Genomic DNA, 14,226 nt, shown 5'->3' with positions numbered 1-14,226 from the left:
ATGCCGCCAAATGATTTGTGCCGCTGGAGTTTGCATCCATGGCTGCCACTAGAGCCGCCGCCTAGGGCTAGGGAGGAGCTCAAGGGAGAGTGAGATGGGGAACGGGGGAGCCGGTCGAGATGGTTTGACCTGGTCTGGCACGACCCAACCAAGCAGCAGCACTCACGGGCAGCTGATGGCGCCGTTAGCCGTTAGGCATAGAGGTGGGCCACTCCAGTCTTTAAATCGCTTGAAACGGTCATCAACCGGACTTGGTAGTTTTTATACACAAAATTAAAAAAAAATCGGTAGACTTTGGTCATTGGTCAGTTTTTTTTTTAAAGTAGTAGTTCCGTGGGACAGGAACCCTAAAGTGGTAGTTTTTCATCAAACACTCAGGAATTTCATTTTAATAAAATGATTTCTTGTTTCACCGAGGAAAAAGAGGAGTCCTGGATAAGTTAGCGACACTTAACTAAATTGAATAATTTCAGTCCCGCCTATTTAGTCCAAAGGTTGAAAAGAGTACATTATGCCTCTGCTTAACAAATGTGATACCAAGCCTCCCGCAATTTTTCTCCTTCACCTTCTCCAGCAACAGGCGACCGCGGATAGCCGACCCATGAATTGGGATGAACGATAAACAAAACCTCAAGTAAACGCACAGAGTGACAGGATGGGTGGCCTGGAGATAATTCCTTGTCGGCGACAAAGTGACCAACATAGCAGCAGTTCAGCGAGAAAAATACAAGGAGGCGTCTCATTTTTCATACGTAGTGTTTGCAGCCACGTCCTAAACCTGGGTGGAGAAGTTATCGACGGGGTTCAGTACCTAACGTGATGTGGAGACAACGGCGACGGGAGTTAGTCAGACAGATAGACGGTGGAATCTACAATTGCCAGCTGGTACGTACGCGCAGACCAGCTTGTGTGGGGTGGCGGACCCGGCGGGGTTCCTTCACAGCTGGGGAGGAGGAGGGTGGTAAGCTGGCGGCGCTGAGGCGTGCTGGGGCGGTCGCGGCTTGATGTCCCGAGTGCGCATGTACTCCAGGAACTGCCCAGGCAGCTCCTCCAGCAGGCTCTGGACAACGGTGACCTGCCCACCTGCTGATAAAATCGTCACGCTTGTTTTCAGCGGTGGTACTATGAGCAAAGAGTTGGTGTAAGTTGATGATGACAGAATGCAAAACTGATACTGACCTTGGACTTCCCTCATGGGGACGAACTGGACGATGTCGCGCGTCGCGACCCTGCCTGTTGAGCTTTCAAGCCGCTTACCGAAGTCCGCATCCAGGATCTGACAAAGCCAAAGAGAATTGCCAGATAAGATGTTACTGCTACTTCGTGTTGCGGTGACAAAAATAAAGATCACACAGAGCAGCATGTTCCGGTCCCGGCAGCCTTTGTTTATCAGGCAAACTGCATGTGATAACTAGAGCAAACTTTCTGGTAGGTGCAAGTGCATGCCTGCGGCTTCGTTGGACCCACAGATGCAATTAACAAGGGCAGCGACAAACTGCCGGACCGAAACTAAAGCTACTAAGAAATAGCCAGATGCCAAAGCACAGCATGCAGCCCATTCAAGACCGAGATGACAAGAAAAATGTTCAGGGGATGAAATATTTATCACGTATTCAGTAAATGATTTACCCTCATTTGAGTGAAATCAGCATTCCCGACTCCCACGATGAGAATCGACAACGGCAAATCTGATGCCCTTACAATAGAATCTTTTGTTTCTTGCTGGTCGGTGATAACTCCATCCTGCATACAATGCTCGGTTAAATTTTTTGAACAGAGGTCACATGAGGATATATATGGTTACATACCGTGATAATGAGCAGGACAAAATATTTGTTGTTTGCATATTGCACAGAATGGCTGGCAATTTCTGCAGCTTTGCTGATCACTGGCCCAAACAAGGTTGGTCCCGCAAGAGAAACACTGTAAAGAGTAGAAGAGTACGCTGACATGATGCCTTCAACTCCAACTACCTGTGATAGGAACAGAAAAATCTCTAAACATCAACTGCGGTGTAAGAAATCTAGGTGCCATCAGCGGGTAAATATAAAAGATCCGAAAAACTGATCTAAGCAATATAAATACCATCAGTTATTCTATAGGTTGCTTTTATTTTTTGGCAACATTTCAGGAACAATACCACACATCATTTGTAGCACTATATTTGCCGTGCCAATAGGTGACACTTATGACTACTAAAAGAGATGTTAAGAGAAAATATAAGTAGTTAAAGAGGATGAGACAGCGCAAATATGATAAAGCCATATCACTATTTTGTAACTACTGAGATTCATGAGTCCAACAGGAATCTAATTTCTTAGTCACCAATATCTGCACTAACATTTGTAAGGAAGCCAAAAGCAGGAGATGCAGCTGAACACAATTTGGCTTTGTAGCACTACATTCTCATGTGTGAAGAATTAGTTGTTCAGTTAATACTACTGCAAAAGCAAAACAAGGAAACAAACAAAGCTCATAGCTCAAAATACACAAATGTCCAAGAGTTGGTTTATAGGGGAATGTTTCTTTTTGATATCATCCATTGTCAAAAACTAATAAAATAAAATTGGCAGTAGCTCATCAGGCATTAATCTCACCTCACAGTCATTGGTGCTTGCATTCAAGTTGAAACAGTGGGATACAGATCCTCGTGGTATCTTTGCACCAAAACCCCATGCAGGGAATCGTCTATCATTGTCATAAAACTGTAGAACTTCGCTTACCCCTAGAATTGCCTGGTATACATCAAATGGTTCAATGAGAAGGCTTTCAGTTTAAAGAATATCCTAGCAACGTCAGAAAATTCCAAACCTGCTGGTATGAGTTTGGTCTGCCAGAGGGGTCAATGTAGTGCAAAGATTGTGGTACGCGAGGGTCACCATTTGATGCTGGAAACACATGGAATAATAACCACACATAAGCCACAAATGACTGACAGAGCTACAGATAAACCATTGAAGCTCACAATTAGAACTAACCAGTAAAATCTACAGCCACCATAAAATTGAGCTCAAACCCACTGGAAATATAGTCCAAGAAAGTATGTTGAACTTTTTCCTGGAACTTATCCAAGAACAACTGTCCTTTCAACTGAGCACAGATTGGTTACGTCGAGAGGTTAGATGGAGTAATTTTTTGTTAATTATTGTGTCATATAGTTGAAATCTAACCTTCTTTTGTCCCTTATGGCTGTAAAAATTTGCTCCAGCCTTTGAGTTATATAGATTTTCAAGCTGAGCGATAGTTGTCTGGAGAGACCTATTTGTCAGAAAAATAACAAAAATAATTAAACTCGGGATCAATGACAAAAGATGCCAGAACACTTCCTCACCCAACCTACCCAATAAGTTCGTGGTTGCCACTGGCATCAAAATCAAAACACTCAACTAGCAGTGGGTCATCCTGAAATAAAGTCACATATTAGAAGAAGAAAATTAGATTAACCTTGAATTACACATGTGTTAAACAAGTCCGACACAAAAATTCATATACTAGAAAAATGTTACTTGCCTTGCTACTGTACTGCTGTGATGTCAGTGTTATAGGCCTCCAAATAGGATTTAAATTGTTCTTGATCACTTCTGTTTTACATATAGGAATGGCAACAGCACTTTCTGAGAGTCTTGATACTCTCAAGAAGGGATCCTGCACAATAAAAACCATTTATTTAGAACTGCAATTAATTTGCCACCTTATAACTACCAAGGAAGTTAACCATACACTTTTGGAGAACGTGTCTTTGTTATCCAGGTTCAGGCAGTGGAATTGCATATCAACTGCCATCCTTGATGAAGCAGTTTCTTCCGCATGTACTGTCACTGTGCCCTGAAGGGCATGTCCAGAGCCATTTCGGAGGTTCAAAGTCAGGCTATGGTTGAACTTTGTGACTATCTGTGAAAAGAGCAAAGGGGTGCAAAATAAATATCAGGAGAGTGCATTTGTGTGTCTCTCTTCTTCATTTGCATTTATTCAGAGAAATTATATACTGCAGCTGGATTATGCATTGTACTGTATCATATAACTGATGTTGCACAACCTCGGATAAATTGCAGAATGCTTCCCCTAGAAAATCTTGCTGAGCCAAGTTCAACATCTGCATAATACAAATGATTCAGGCTTCTATAGTTGCATATAAAGTAATAGACTATAAATTCTAAGCAGGCTATAATGTTGCTGTCTTGTGTGAGTCACTGAAGGTAAAAGATAGCCCACAGCCAACTTACAATTGTTTTTCTGCGCAATGAAACTGTTAAGACAACTCTACCATCACCTCATCACCCAGATTATTTTGACTAAATATTGGCAACTGTGAAAATTCTACCACTTGTTTTGAGCACAATATTTATGTAAATTTTCATACCTTCCATCTTTTGACCCGATGTTACATTATGCAGGAGCGAAAAAATGAGCAAACAACAGCTAGCATGCTACATGTGTGTGGAAAAAAGAATGAGTCCCCAAACGTGTAATCTGGCTACTATATGTCTAACATGGTTACTCAGTCCATTAGTTTAGGAGGGTTAACTCTTTGATGAGCAAATATGCATCACTCTGTAGTATTTTTCGGTACAAAACATTGTACTGAAGTTCACCACTTTACTTGGCACCTTCACTTCGTTTTACATATTGGCCCTTTTCTCCTGCATGACTGCCTTGTCTTGTACTGACCACAAAGCTCTTTTTAAAAATTATTATTTTATATTAGCAGGAAATGTTATAGAAAATTGACACACTAAATGTAGCCATAAGAAAATAACAAAGAACAGTGAAATAAAACAAGAAAGCATGTCTTGATTTGAAGCATGGCTACACAGATATTAAGCACTCAAACTGAATTTGGGTGAAGCAAAAACATGAATTAAGGGCACAGAATATACCTTCAGTGGTGTGTTATGGTACTTTGTGTCAACGTCATATATCCTGAACCTATCATGAGCCCAAAAGGAGGTAGCAGTAAGTATGAGCTTTCTACAAGTAATCAGTATGTATATAGTTTTATAAACTTACACGAGCGGTTGAACAATCTCAAATTGGTAATTTATCATAGCTTTTGTGATCCACAATGGTTCCAGTGAATTCAATATCACTTCAGTGCGGCCGATCTCTTCTAGCCTTCCATCCATTTTTGTGTAAACCACCAACATAGGATCACTCTGCACCAAGCAGAGTTATAGCTGAGGAGGATAAATACACATACACGAGAAAAACAACCAAGCAGAATTAAGCACCATAATTTTCGGTTACACACTTTGCTGTAAAAGATTTTGTACACCACAATGAAAACTTTGACAGTAGGATGCATGTTTTCTAGTGTAGCTGATGCAAACGAAACATACTTAAGCACAATGATTGAATATGCATAGATTGGCAATGCAATGATCTTGGATGTACAAACAGATATCAAAATAAACTGAAAAAGAGAGCAACATATCTTGAAAATGAGCATGCCGCTTTCCGGGATGGTGGTTTCATGTTTCAGCTATTCAAAATGTAACCATCTTGTTGTTAGCTAAAACTGAATATTAGCTTGAATTGTTGTTCTTTACATATAACTTATAGGGCCAAAATAGAAATTCATTTCTGTTTGCCTTATGTATCACAACTTTGATCATAAAACTACAAGGAGAATCAATGCCAATTTGAAACTTCAAAGATTGTTCATGCACACTTTTTTTGGCTCTAGAAAAGGTGAAAACGGTACAATAAGAGGGTAAACAAATGACATGTGGATACAGAATCACAAATTTGCACCTGTTCATACATAATAACATATAGTTTTCTTTGTTTTAAACTTGACATTTTTTAGCAAAAAGCCAAAGGATATCCAACATTGAGCAGCATCTACTTCAGTTCCAACAGAGTTTAACTTCACTTTTTAAGTTAGGGTACAGTAAGATGCACTACAGGAAAGGGAATATAAATATACGTACAGATCGAAATGCATGGAAGAACTGGATGGTAGTTTTTACCTTAGAAAGAGCATCCATATTTCTCAACTTGGAAGCTGAAAAGGATAGCTGCAATGCAGGAAGATGGCGACATGTCAATCAAGGCAGATTATATTGACATCCACTATCGGCTAGTTTTTTTTTTAATTTTTTTTACTATCAGCTAGTTGAGAACATATTAGCATGCAGCACCAACATACACCGAACTGGTTCTACATTATTGCTGGCTGGAACATATCCAAGTATATGGTATCCTTGAACATGCATTGGAAACATTATAAACGTTCTAACAGATGAACTCTATAGGTGGCGCACATTTCCTGTACCCATCATCACAAATCATGATACATAGGTGGCGCACAACCCACTGCAAGCACATTCTTGGATCCTTGAGAATTCGAAGACATGGTATTATATTGTCTGAACAACTCCTAATTGAAATAGATTGAGTAAATCTTATAATAAAATAAAATAAATTGTTTGGTTGTATGTAGGACATAAAGTTCATCGTCCAGTGTGTGAACGTTAGTGCGACTCTCTGCACAACATGGTTCCATTTTTAAAGCAAACGATTGATGTCCACCACCCACTCCGACCTAAAATATCTTTGATCATTCCTGATCCACTTCCAGAAAATACTCCAGCGCCAAAATATTAATCAATATTAAAAATATGTTTTCCAGAGACCAGTCCATCAAATTATATGCGATCACCAATTGAGAAACCACATGCGGAAACTGAAAAACATTACTTCGTCACTTCCGTCAGGATCTTATTTGTGCACAAGCAGGTCACCAAGAACTCGTATGCCATTTTGTAAATAAAAACTGTAACGAATATAATTGCACGCATGCAGTTGATGCAAATAAATAAATAAATTCCAAAACGTAGGGAACGCAGTGCTTGAGGTGCGCTAGCGCCGCACATCCGACTTGACTCTGACAGAGACGAATTTCCCAAGTACTTCGATGTGAACTTATAAGAGTACAAAGGACACGTCACATGATAGTACCGAACAATCTTCGTGGACGCAGACCAGCGGACAAAATGGCACCAAAACCTAAATATGCAATACTACACATTATCCCCAAAACAATCTAAAAACCCCAATTCAGAGCCGAGCGACGGAATTTCACAAAACCCGCCTCAAACCCAAACTCTTGAGTAAAAGCCCCCTAAATTGCCCGCATTAAAAAATTGGCGCAAAGCGAGGCACACTTGCAGATAAAAATGTGGGATACTGGGATCCAATCATCCAAACCAAAATCAAAGCGACAATTGCAATGCCGAGAGGTTTGGTCTTTGGTGGCAATAATCGAAACATCTGTACGCTGTGACAGCGAAGCGCATTTACCAAAATAAACAAACAATGGCACCCGAAATCCACCTCACTTGACAGCGAAAGCCCACCAAATTCCGGTCGCCAGAGCCGATCGCGATCCGCGAGGGCCCCCAAATTCCTTCCCACCCCCAAAAACCCTGCTCCAATGGAGACCACGAATCCGCGAACCATACCATTCTGGGAAAGTCTCCGCGACTAGCGAGCAGCGCTGGACTGGACACTAGCTACTAGGGTTTCCCGTGGAGGGGAACGAGCGAGCGTACCTCGAGAGGGGTGTAGAGGCGCAGCGCCTGGCCCTGGAAGAAGTGGTCGACCGCCTCGTTAGGCCCGCCCTGGCCCTGGCCCTGCACCGCCGCCGCCGCCCCCCTCGCGCCCCCGCCGACGGCCTCCATGCCGCCGCGGACGTCGCCGGAGAAGCACCCTCCCATCCCTGATCTCGGCCCTGGAGCCGCCGGAGAAGTTTGAAACGGGTGGACTTTTTTTTGAAACGAGTGGACGTGTTTGAGAGCTGAGAGGCGGAGAGACAGAGCGCGTTCGTTCGCAAATCCCGTGCTCCGGGCTCTCGGCGGAGGGATGGATATTTGTAGGCGTTTTCGCTCAACGCGCACGCACGCACAGGAGTCGAGAGGGGCACGGAGGGCACGACGCTGGTCGAAGTGGCCCACGCGCCTGTTCCATTTTTGGAAACCAAGAGCTGCCGTGAGTTGCCTGATGATTTCCGAAAGGAAAAAAGGTCCTATATATTTCTTCGGCCATTATTATTCACGCGGCAGCGCGGGACAGGGGGAAAGGACCGGGAACCAAATCTGAGATCGCCGCGATATTTCGTGGAGCAAACGGGACCTTATACTACGCGGTTCCGAATAACGAGAGAGCTGATTGATTGACCAGATGAAACGACCTGAGCACACGGGGGCATCATCCCGCATTACCGATGTCGTTTTTTTAACCAATGCCGTATAGCCGTGCACATTCTCGCTAATTCCCCCGCACAAAATGTAATAATCAGGAATTTCTTGACCATCAAAAACTTACAGAGGTATTAGTCAATAATGGTCCATCGTGCATTATTACCATCGTACAAATGGCCCATCGCACACCGAAAACCATCGCGAACCAGCGTTTACTTTTGATACGCGGGTTTCTCTTTTCTCAAAGCGACACGTCACCAATGCCACACGTCTCGTCAAACCGGGTTCCTAGGTCATGTTTCGCCCGTGTTGGGACAATTACATTTTCCCAAAATCTAAAAAGTGGCCGTGCACGATTTAGTCGAACCGAGCGGCCGCGCTAGACGACAGGTCGCTGTTTGAAACGACCACTCCATATCTCTCTCTCTCCTCGCCTTATCCACTCTGCCATCTCTCTCGTTCCTCTTCTCGATCCCCTTTCCTCGTCTCTGTTCCGTGCCGGGCACGGAGGTCCACGCTGGCATCGAATCCTGAGGGCACGGAGATCCTCGCCGACGCTCTGTTCGGCGGAGCGACGGAGTGCGGCGAGCAGGTCGGCCGTGGGGCCGAAGCAGCAGCAGCGCCGCCGCCCTCTCCCCTTTTTCTCAGAGCCAGAGAGAGATGTTGTCAGCGTCGTCGTTGTGGATGGCGGTTTCGTGGTGGTTGTCAAGGTACCTGCTACCTCATGTTGGGGGTCGCCTGTAAGCAGCAGCGACGGCAACTGCCATGGCGATCGAGCGTCAGTGGGGATCGAGCGTCAACACTGTACTACTCTTTGGATCCCGCTCCTAGTTGTACTTCTCTTTGGATCCTGCTCGTTGTTGTTAGCTACACCGATTTGGCCTTGCCTTATTCAGTTTCTTTGATACATGCTTGCCTAGATTCAAACATTTTGGAGCTGGAGTTGTGCCACGAGGAAAACAAGCTAGCAGGTCTCAACATCAATTTTTGGGGACGTGCTAGTGATCTGAAGACGACAGTGCAGCTAACCGAATCAACGCAATGATGCTTAGTTGGCTTGTAATGTAGACTAGTTGCACATACGTTGATGTTTAGTTGGCAGAGAAGACTAGTTGCACACATATATGCTCAGTTGGCTTGTAACTTACTCTAGTTGCACACACATTAATATTTAATTGGCTTATAATATAGTGTAGTTGCACACATATTGATGTTTAGTTGGCAGAGAATATTAGTTGTACACACATCCTCAGTTGGCTTGTAATGTAGTCTACTTGCACACACATTGATGTTTAGTTGACAGTGAAGACTAGTTGCACACACATATGCTCAGCTGGCTTGTAATGTAGTCTAGTTGAACACACATTGATGTTTAGTTGGCTTGTAATGTAATCTAGTTACACACACATTGATGTTTAGTTGGCAGAGAAGACTAGTTGCACACACATATGCTCAGTTGGCTTGTAATTTAGTCTAGTTGCACACACATTAATGTTTAGTTGGCAGGACTATTGGCACACACATATGCCCAGTTGGCTTGTAATGTAGTCTAGTTGCATACATATTGATGTTTAGTTGGCAGGACACTAGTTGCACATACATATGCCCAGTTGGCGTGGCAATGTAGTCTAGTTGCGCACGCATTGATGTTTAGTTGGCAGGACTATTGACACCACACATATACTCAGTTGGCGCGATAATATAGTCTAGTTGCACACACATTGATGTTTAGTTGGCAGAATGACTATTGGCACACGCATATGCTTAGTTGACGCGACATGTAGTCTAGTTGCACGCATATTGGTATTTAGTTGGCAGGAAGACTAGTTCGTCGAAACATCTCATATGGGATCTACTTTTGAAGAGCACGTCGCGAGGGTTCCAACGGTGAAAACGGATCTTAATTCCGAAGCGCGATCTAAAAAGTTGTGACTTTTTAAAAAATTGAAAACCCAAAATAAATGGGTCCATATCTGTTCTTTGTAGTACTTTTTTAGTACGTGATACTTTTTCTAATTAGAATTGTTTTATCAATTGGAAGGGCCAAATTACCTTTTATGGATTAGGGACCAAAATTGTCTGTTTTAGATGGCCGCTCGGGACGACTAGCGAGCAGTCGACCGCTCGCTAGATCGGTCCTTACATTTTGAATGCTAAATCATTATTAAATTAAAACAATTACATTTGAGCCCCTACTTAGGGCATATCCGTTTGATTTGCCTCTATTTTTCAAAAAAAACTAGGTCTTGTCCAAGCGCGTTGGACCCCTTTATGCTTGTACCCTTTTGTCACAATTCCGTTCGGTTAAAGGCGTTTGAATGATAGATAGTTAATTTTCTATACTGCTTTACCACTATATATACACAGAATAAACGGCCCAACCGATACAAGGTGGTGGGGAGCACAACGACTATATCTCGCTCAAGCGAAACGGTAGGATCTCTCGCTTAAGCGTCTACAATAACGGGCCCACCTGTTAGTGTGCACTTAAAAAGAGAAATAGAGAAGGAAAAAAAGGACGCGCAACGACTATATCTCGCCCCTAGGGAGGAGGTTGGGAGGAGTTCAACCACCACGCGAACTGGCCTGGACAACATGACGGATATCAATCAGGGATACCGAACGCTCCAACGTCCTGGTCATGCCACGACTGGCACTTTAATGAAATAGTAAATCACAAACCTTAACACTCATATTCCACTACAAGAAACCTGTTAATCTATGATGGATTTCTGATGACGTTTTCGAATATTGTCATGGACGGACTAGTACAGCCTGGCAGGCCCGCTCAAGCCCGCTCGAGCCCGGCTAACCGTTCCTGGTATAAAATGCTAACCCTAATCCCTCCTCCGCCGCTCCTCTCTCCCTCCGCAGCCCCCATCTCTCCTCCCACGCGACTCCTTGCCGCCGCCCCCATGATTCCGATGACTTTCGGCGGCTATGGCCGGCGCGCATCCTACCTCCAGCTTCCCCTCTCTCCGCTCCTTCCTCCCCTCCGGCTAGATTCACCACTAGCGCTCTCCAGCAACCCATCCCCGTGGCAAGGGTTTCGGCGCCAGCGCGGCTCCAGCCGATCCTCTTCGTCGCCTGCCACCTGCTGGACGGTGCTCGTCGAATAGGGCCATGCGTGGCCGACCTCCCACAGTATGTCCTGATGGGCGCACCCTGCAGCGGCATGTTCGGGATGAGCGCGGGCCCGACGGCCTTGTCCCGCTCGACGATGGCAGCGGCGAACGCCAGTGCTCCTCGTCCCTGAACCCGTCCACCCATCCGGCGATGTACAGCTTGTCGTCATGCGCGTGTACGTGGTGGGCTTCCTCTCTCTCCCCCCTCTACCCCAAATCTGAATGGCACTTGCATCTGTTACATATATAAATATGAGTAAGCACCACGGTTTGGTATGCGTCTAGATCGGGATGGTACCTGTAGTAAACGGTCGCTCCCCATCTGTATGCGTCCATGAGTCTGCACACGGTAGCTACTTGGCTTTTATTTTGAACAAAACCCCTCCCTAATCTTCCTGTAGTCCATGTCTGTGGTTGCTGTCATGTACTCGATGCCTTTCTTGTTTCAAAATTCCAATACCTGAAAGAGGCACATCATATTTCTAGTCGTGGTCCTGTTTACATGGCTTTTTCTGATTTAGTTTCAGTCAAGTTTATGTGAAATATAATCTCCTTTTTCTGATACTTTGGTCTGAATATTTACATTTTGATTACCATATACGTACTAGTGCAGTATCCAGTTATTTTGTTGATGTTATCTTCCAAAATAATAGTAAATGCAGTCCTCAGATAGAAGTAAAAGTAGCATGTCTGCAAACAGAGTTGTACATGCAAACTTGCTTACTACAAGTGTTGTAGATGATTGCTTGGAATCATAAAGATCTCAAATAAACATACAAAAACAGATTCTTAACACAAATTAATATAGACTCATCAAATATATATACTTTGTCCGTGGTCAACTTGTGATGCCAAATAATGTTCAGTATAATAGCAACCTACAAACAACAGTTTACAGTTCTATGATCATTTCCCCCTTACAGTTCTAAATATCATGCGAACATATATTGCTTTATGCAAGAGAAAGAATTGTGTGTACTTTAGAAAGCAAAATGTTGAAGAAACATATAAAAAAGATGTTGCATCGCTGCTGTTTAGGTCACTTCTTTATAGGTTATAATCTTTGAAAATCCACAAATTATATAGTTGGTTCATAACTGCTATTCAGGTCACTTATTTAAAGGTTAATACTTGCTTCATCCATTTATGAATGTGCAAGAAGGACTGTAAAACAGAGAAGGGGTTCATTGTAGAACAGAGAAGGGGTTCATCATGCTGTTTGGGTTGGTTTGGGCTAGCTCCGGTGATGGTGTTGTCGGCCTCAGCCACAAATGTTGAAGGTATCCCCCTCCCTTCTTCCCTTTGCTCTGGTCATGTGTTCATTTTGCTTGCTTTCCACAGGATACTATCCCAGCTTGTTGGCAAACAAGCTCATTTCATTTGCTTTGCACATATGTGAGTTAAATATGTTTATACCATATAAAGTGAGCTAACCAAAGATCGTTCCCTTATCTGGTAGAGAGACTCGGCTGCGTTATTGTAGCAGAAAACAAGATATTAAAATAATAATCATTAGTGCCATTTTTTTTACCTTCTCGAAGCAAAATCTTGGTGCCAAATTAACTAGACTGTTTGCTTCTAGTCAACAACAACAACAACAACAAAGCCTTTAGTCCCAAACAAGTTGGGGTAGGCTAGAGGTGAAACCCATAAGATCTCGCAACCAACTCATGGCTCTGGCACATGGATAGCAAGCTTCCACGCACCCCTGTCCATAGCTAGCTCTTTGTCGATACTCCAATCCTTCAGGTCTCTCTTAACGGACTCCTCCCATGTCAAAATCGGTCGACCCCGCCCTCTCTTAACATTCTCCGCACGCTTTAGCCGTCCGCTATGCACTGGAGCTTCTGGAGGCCTGCGCTGAATATGCCCAAACCATTTTAAATGATGTTGGACAAGCTTCTCCTCAATTGGTGCTACCCCAACTCTATCTCGTATATCTCAAACGATGTTGGACAACCATCTCAACTGTTTGCTTCTAGTCATGGAAACTAAATAAATTTTATGGTTCTCATTTTTCTTAGTAGAGGGGCTGTCCTTTCCCACATAATGACATACCTCAATAGATTTTTTGAATGCTCTGGCAGCTGGAAAGTGATGTTACATTCAGGCCTCTAACATGGTCACTCCATTGAGTTGTGATAAATTTATTTCACCAAGTTGTCGTTCCAATCTTCAGTTTGTGAAATTGGTTGTCTGATATTTGTGAAAATTAGAACTTATGAACCATGGTTAGTAATATGTGTATAATATTTTGTGGACCTTGGAACTTTCTTATGCAAGGCTATTATATTACTATCATCTTATAATGTACTTTTGCTAAGAAATTTTCAGGACATTTATCTGTACTGGTTGTTTCTGTGAGAGTAGACAATATGCATGTTTAGGACATGATGTGAAGCTCGCATCTGATCATCTAACTAAGATAACTTGATTTGAATCATTGAAGATAGTTTTGTAAGGGCTTCTTAGTAAATGTTTTTCTAGGACAGTACCTACCAAGCCCAGAACCATGCTATTTGTTGTGATAGTTTCCCCTGATCTATAAGATTTTTGTTCCTCCCTGATGATTTCCTTCTAATCCATTTCCCTTGATGCTTCTGATGTGCTTAATCTTGTCTGTAGGAATTGCATTACATTGAATTTGATGGAGAGCAACTTCTCCGAGAGAACTGAAAGAATGAGCTGTGAGGTGGAGCTAAGGGGCTTTAAGAAACTTTTATGTGTTGTTGATGTAAAGTGGAGTGTGGTAGTTCCTAACTTTGATCTGTTTTGTATTTTCTCAATTGATGTTGTAAATTATCATTTCACTGAGGATTTTGTAAATTGAAGTATTGTATATACGGGTGGATGCTTGTATAAATGCTACATGATTTGTGTATTATATGTCATTTTGGAAA

General features: G+C 43.0%; 1 protein-coding gene and 1 long non-coding RNA gene across 4 annotated transcripts; one reads left to right on the top strand and one right to left on the bottom strand.

Moving 5' to 3' along the window:
- Nucleotides 1-467: 467 nt before the first annotated feature.
- LOC119341041 (protein BONZAI 3-like) lies at nt 468-7,867 on the bottom strand. Of its 3 annotated transcripts, XM_037612945.1 has the most exons (17): nt 7,554-7,866; nt 5,970-6,017; nt 5,008-5,153; nt 4,878-4,926; nt 4,037-4,093; nt 3,721-3,891; nt 3,511-3,645; nt 3,341-3,402; nt 3,171-3,258; nt 2,979-3,090; nt 2,812-2,888; nt 2,598-2,735; nt 1,809-1,973; nt 1,630-1,743; nt 1,180-1,276; nt 894-1,086; nt 468-811 (listed from the first exon to the last, which is right to left on the bottom strand). In XM_037612945.1, the coding sequence occupies exons 1-16, from the start codon at nt 7,716-7,718 to the stop codon at nt 938-940; spliced, it is 1,773 nt and encodes a 590-aa protein (XP_037468842.1). In that variant the 5' UTR covers nt 7,719-7,866; the 3' UTR covers nt 468-811; nt 894-937. The 3 variants fall into 3 exon arrangements, with proteins under 3 accessions (XP_037468842.1, XP_037468849.1, XP_037468834.1); XM_037612952.1 differs by having other exon boundaries at nt 468-1,083; nt 7,554-7,867; XM_037612937.1 differs by having other exon boundaries at nt 468-1,086; nt 7,554-7,865.
- A 3,194-nt stretch (nt 7,868-11,061) lies between these two features.
- LOC119341036 lies at nt 11,062-14,226 on the top strand. Its single transcript, XR_005164843.1, has 2 exons — nt 11,062-12,606; nt 13,952-14,226. It is a non-coding gene; the product is annotated as an uncharacterized LOC119341036 (long non-coding RNA).

Source organism: Triticum dicoccoides, chromosome 1B (genome assembly GCF_002162155.2).
Source record: "Triticum dicoccoides isolate Atlit2015 ecotype Zavitan chromosome 1B, WEW_v2.0, whole genome shotgun sequence".
NCBI classification, from domain to species: Eukaryota; Viridiplantae; Streptophyta; class Magnoliopsida; order Poales; family Poaceae; genus Triticum; species Triticum dicoccoides.
Note: the sequence above shows the minus strand (reverse complement) of the source record. Positions and strands in the feature narration are given on the sequence as shown.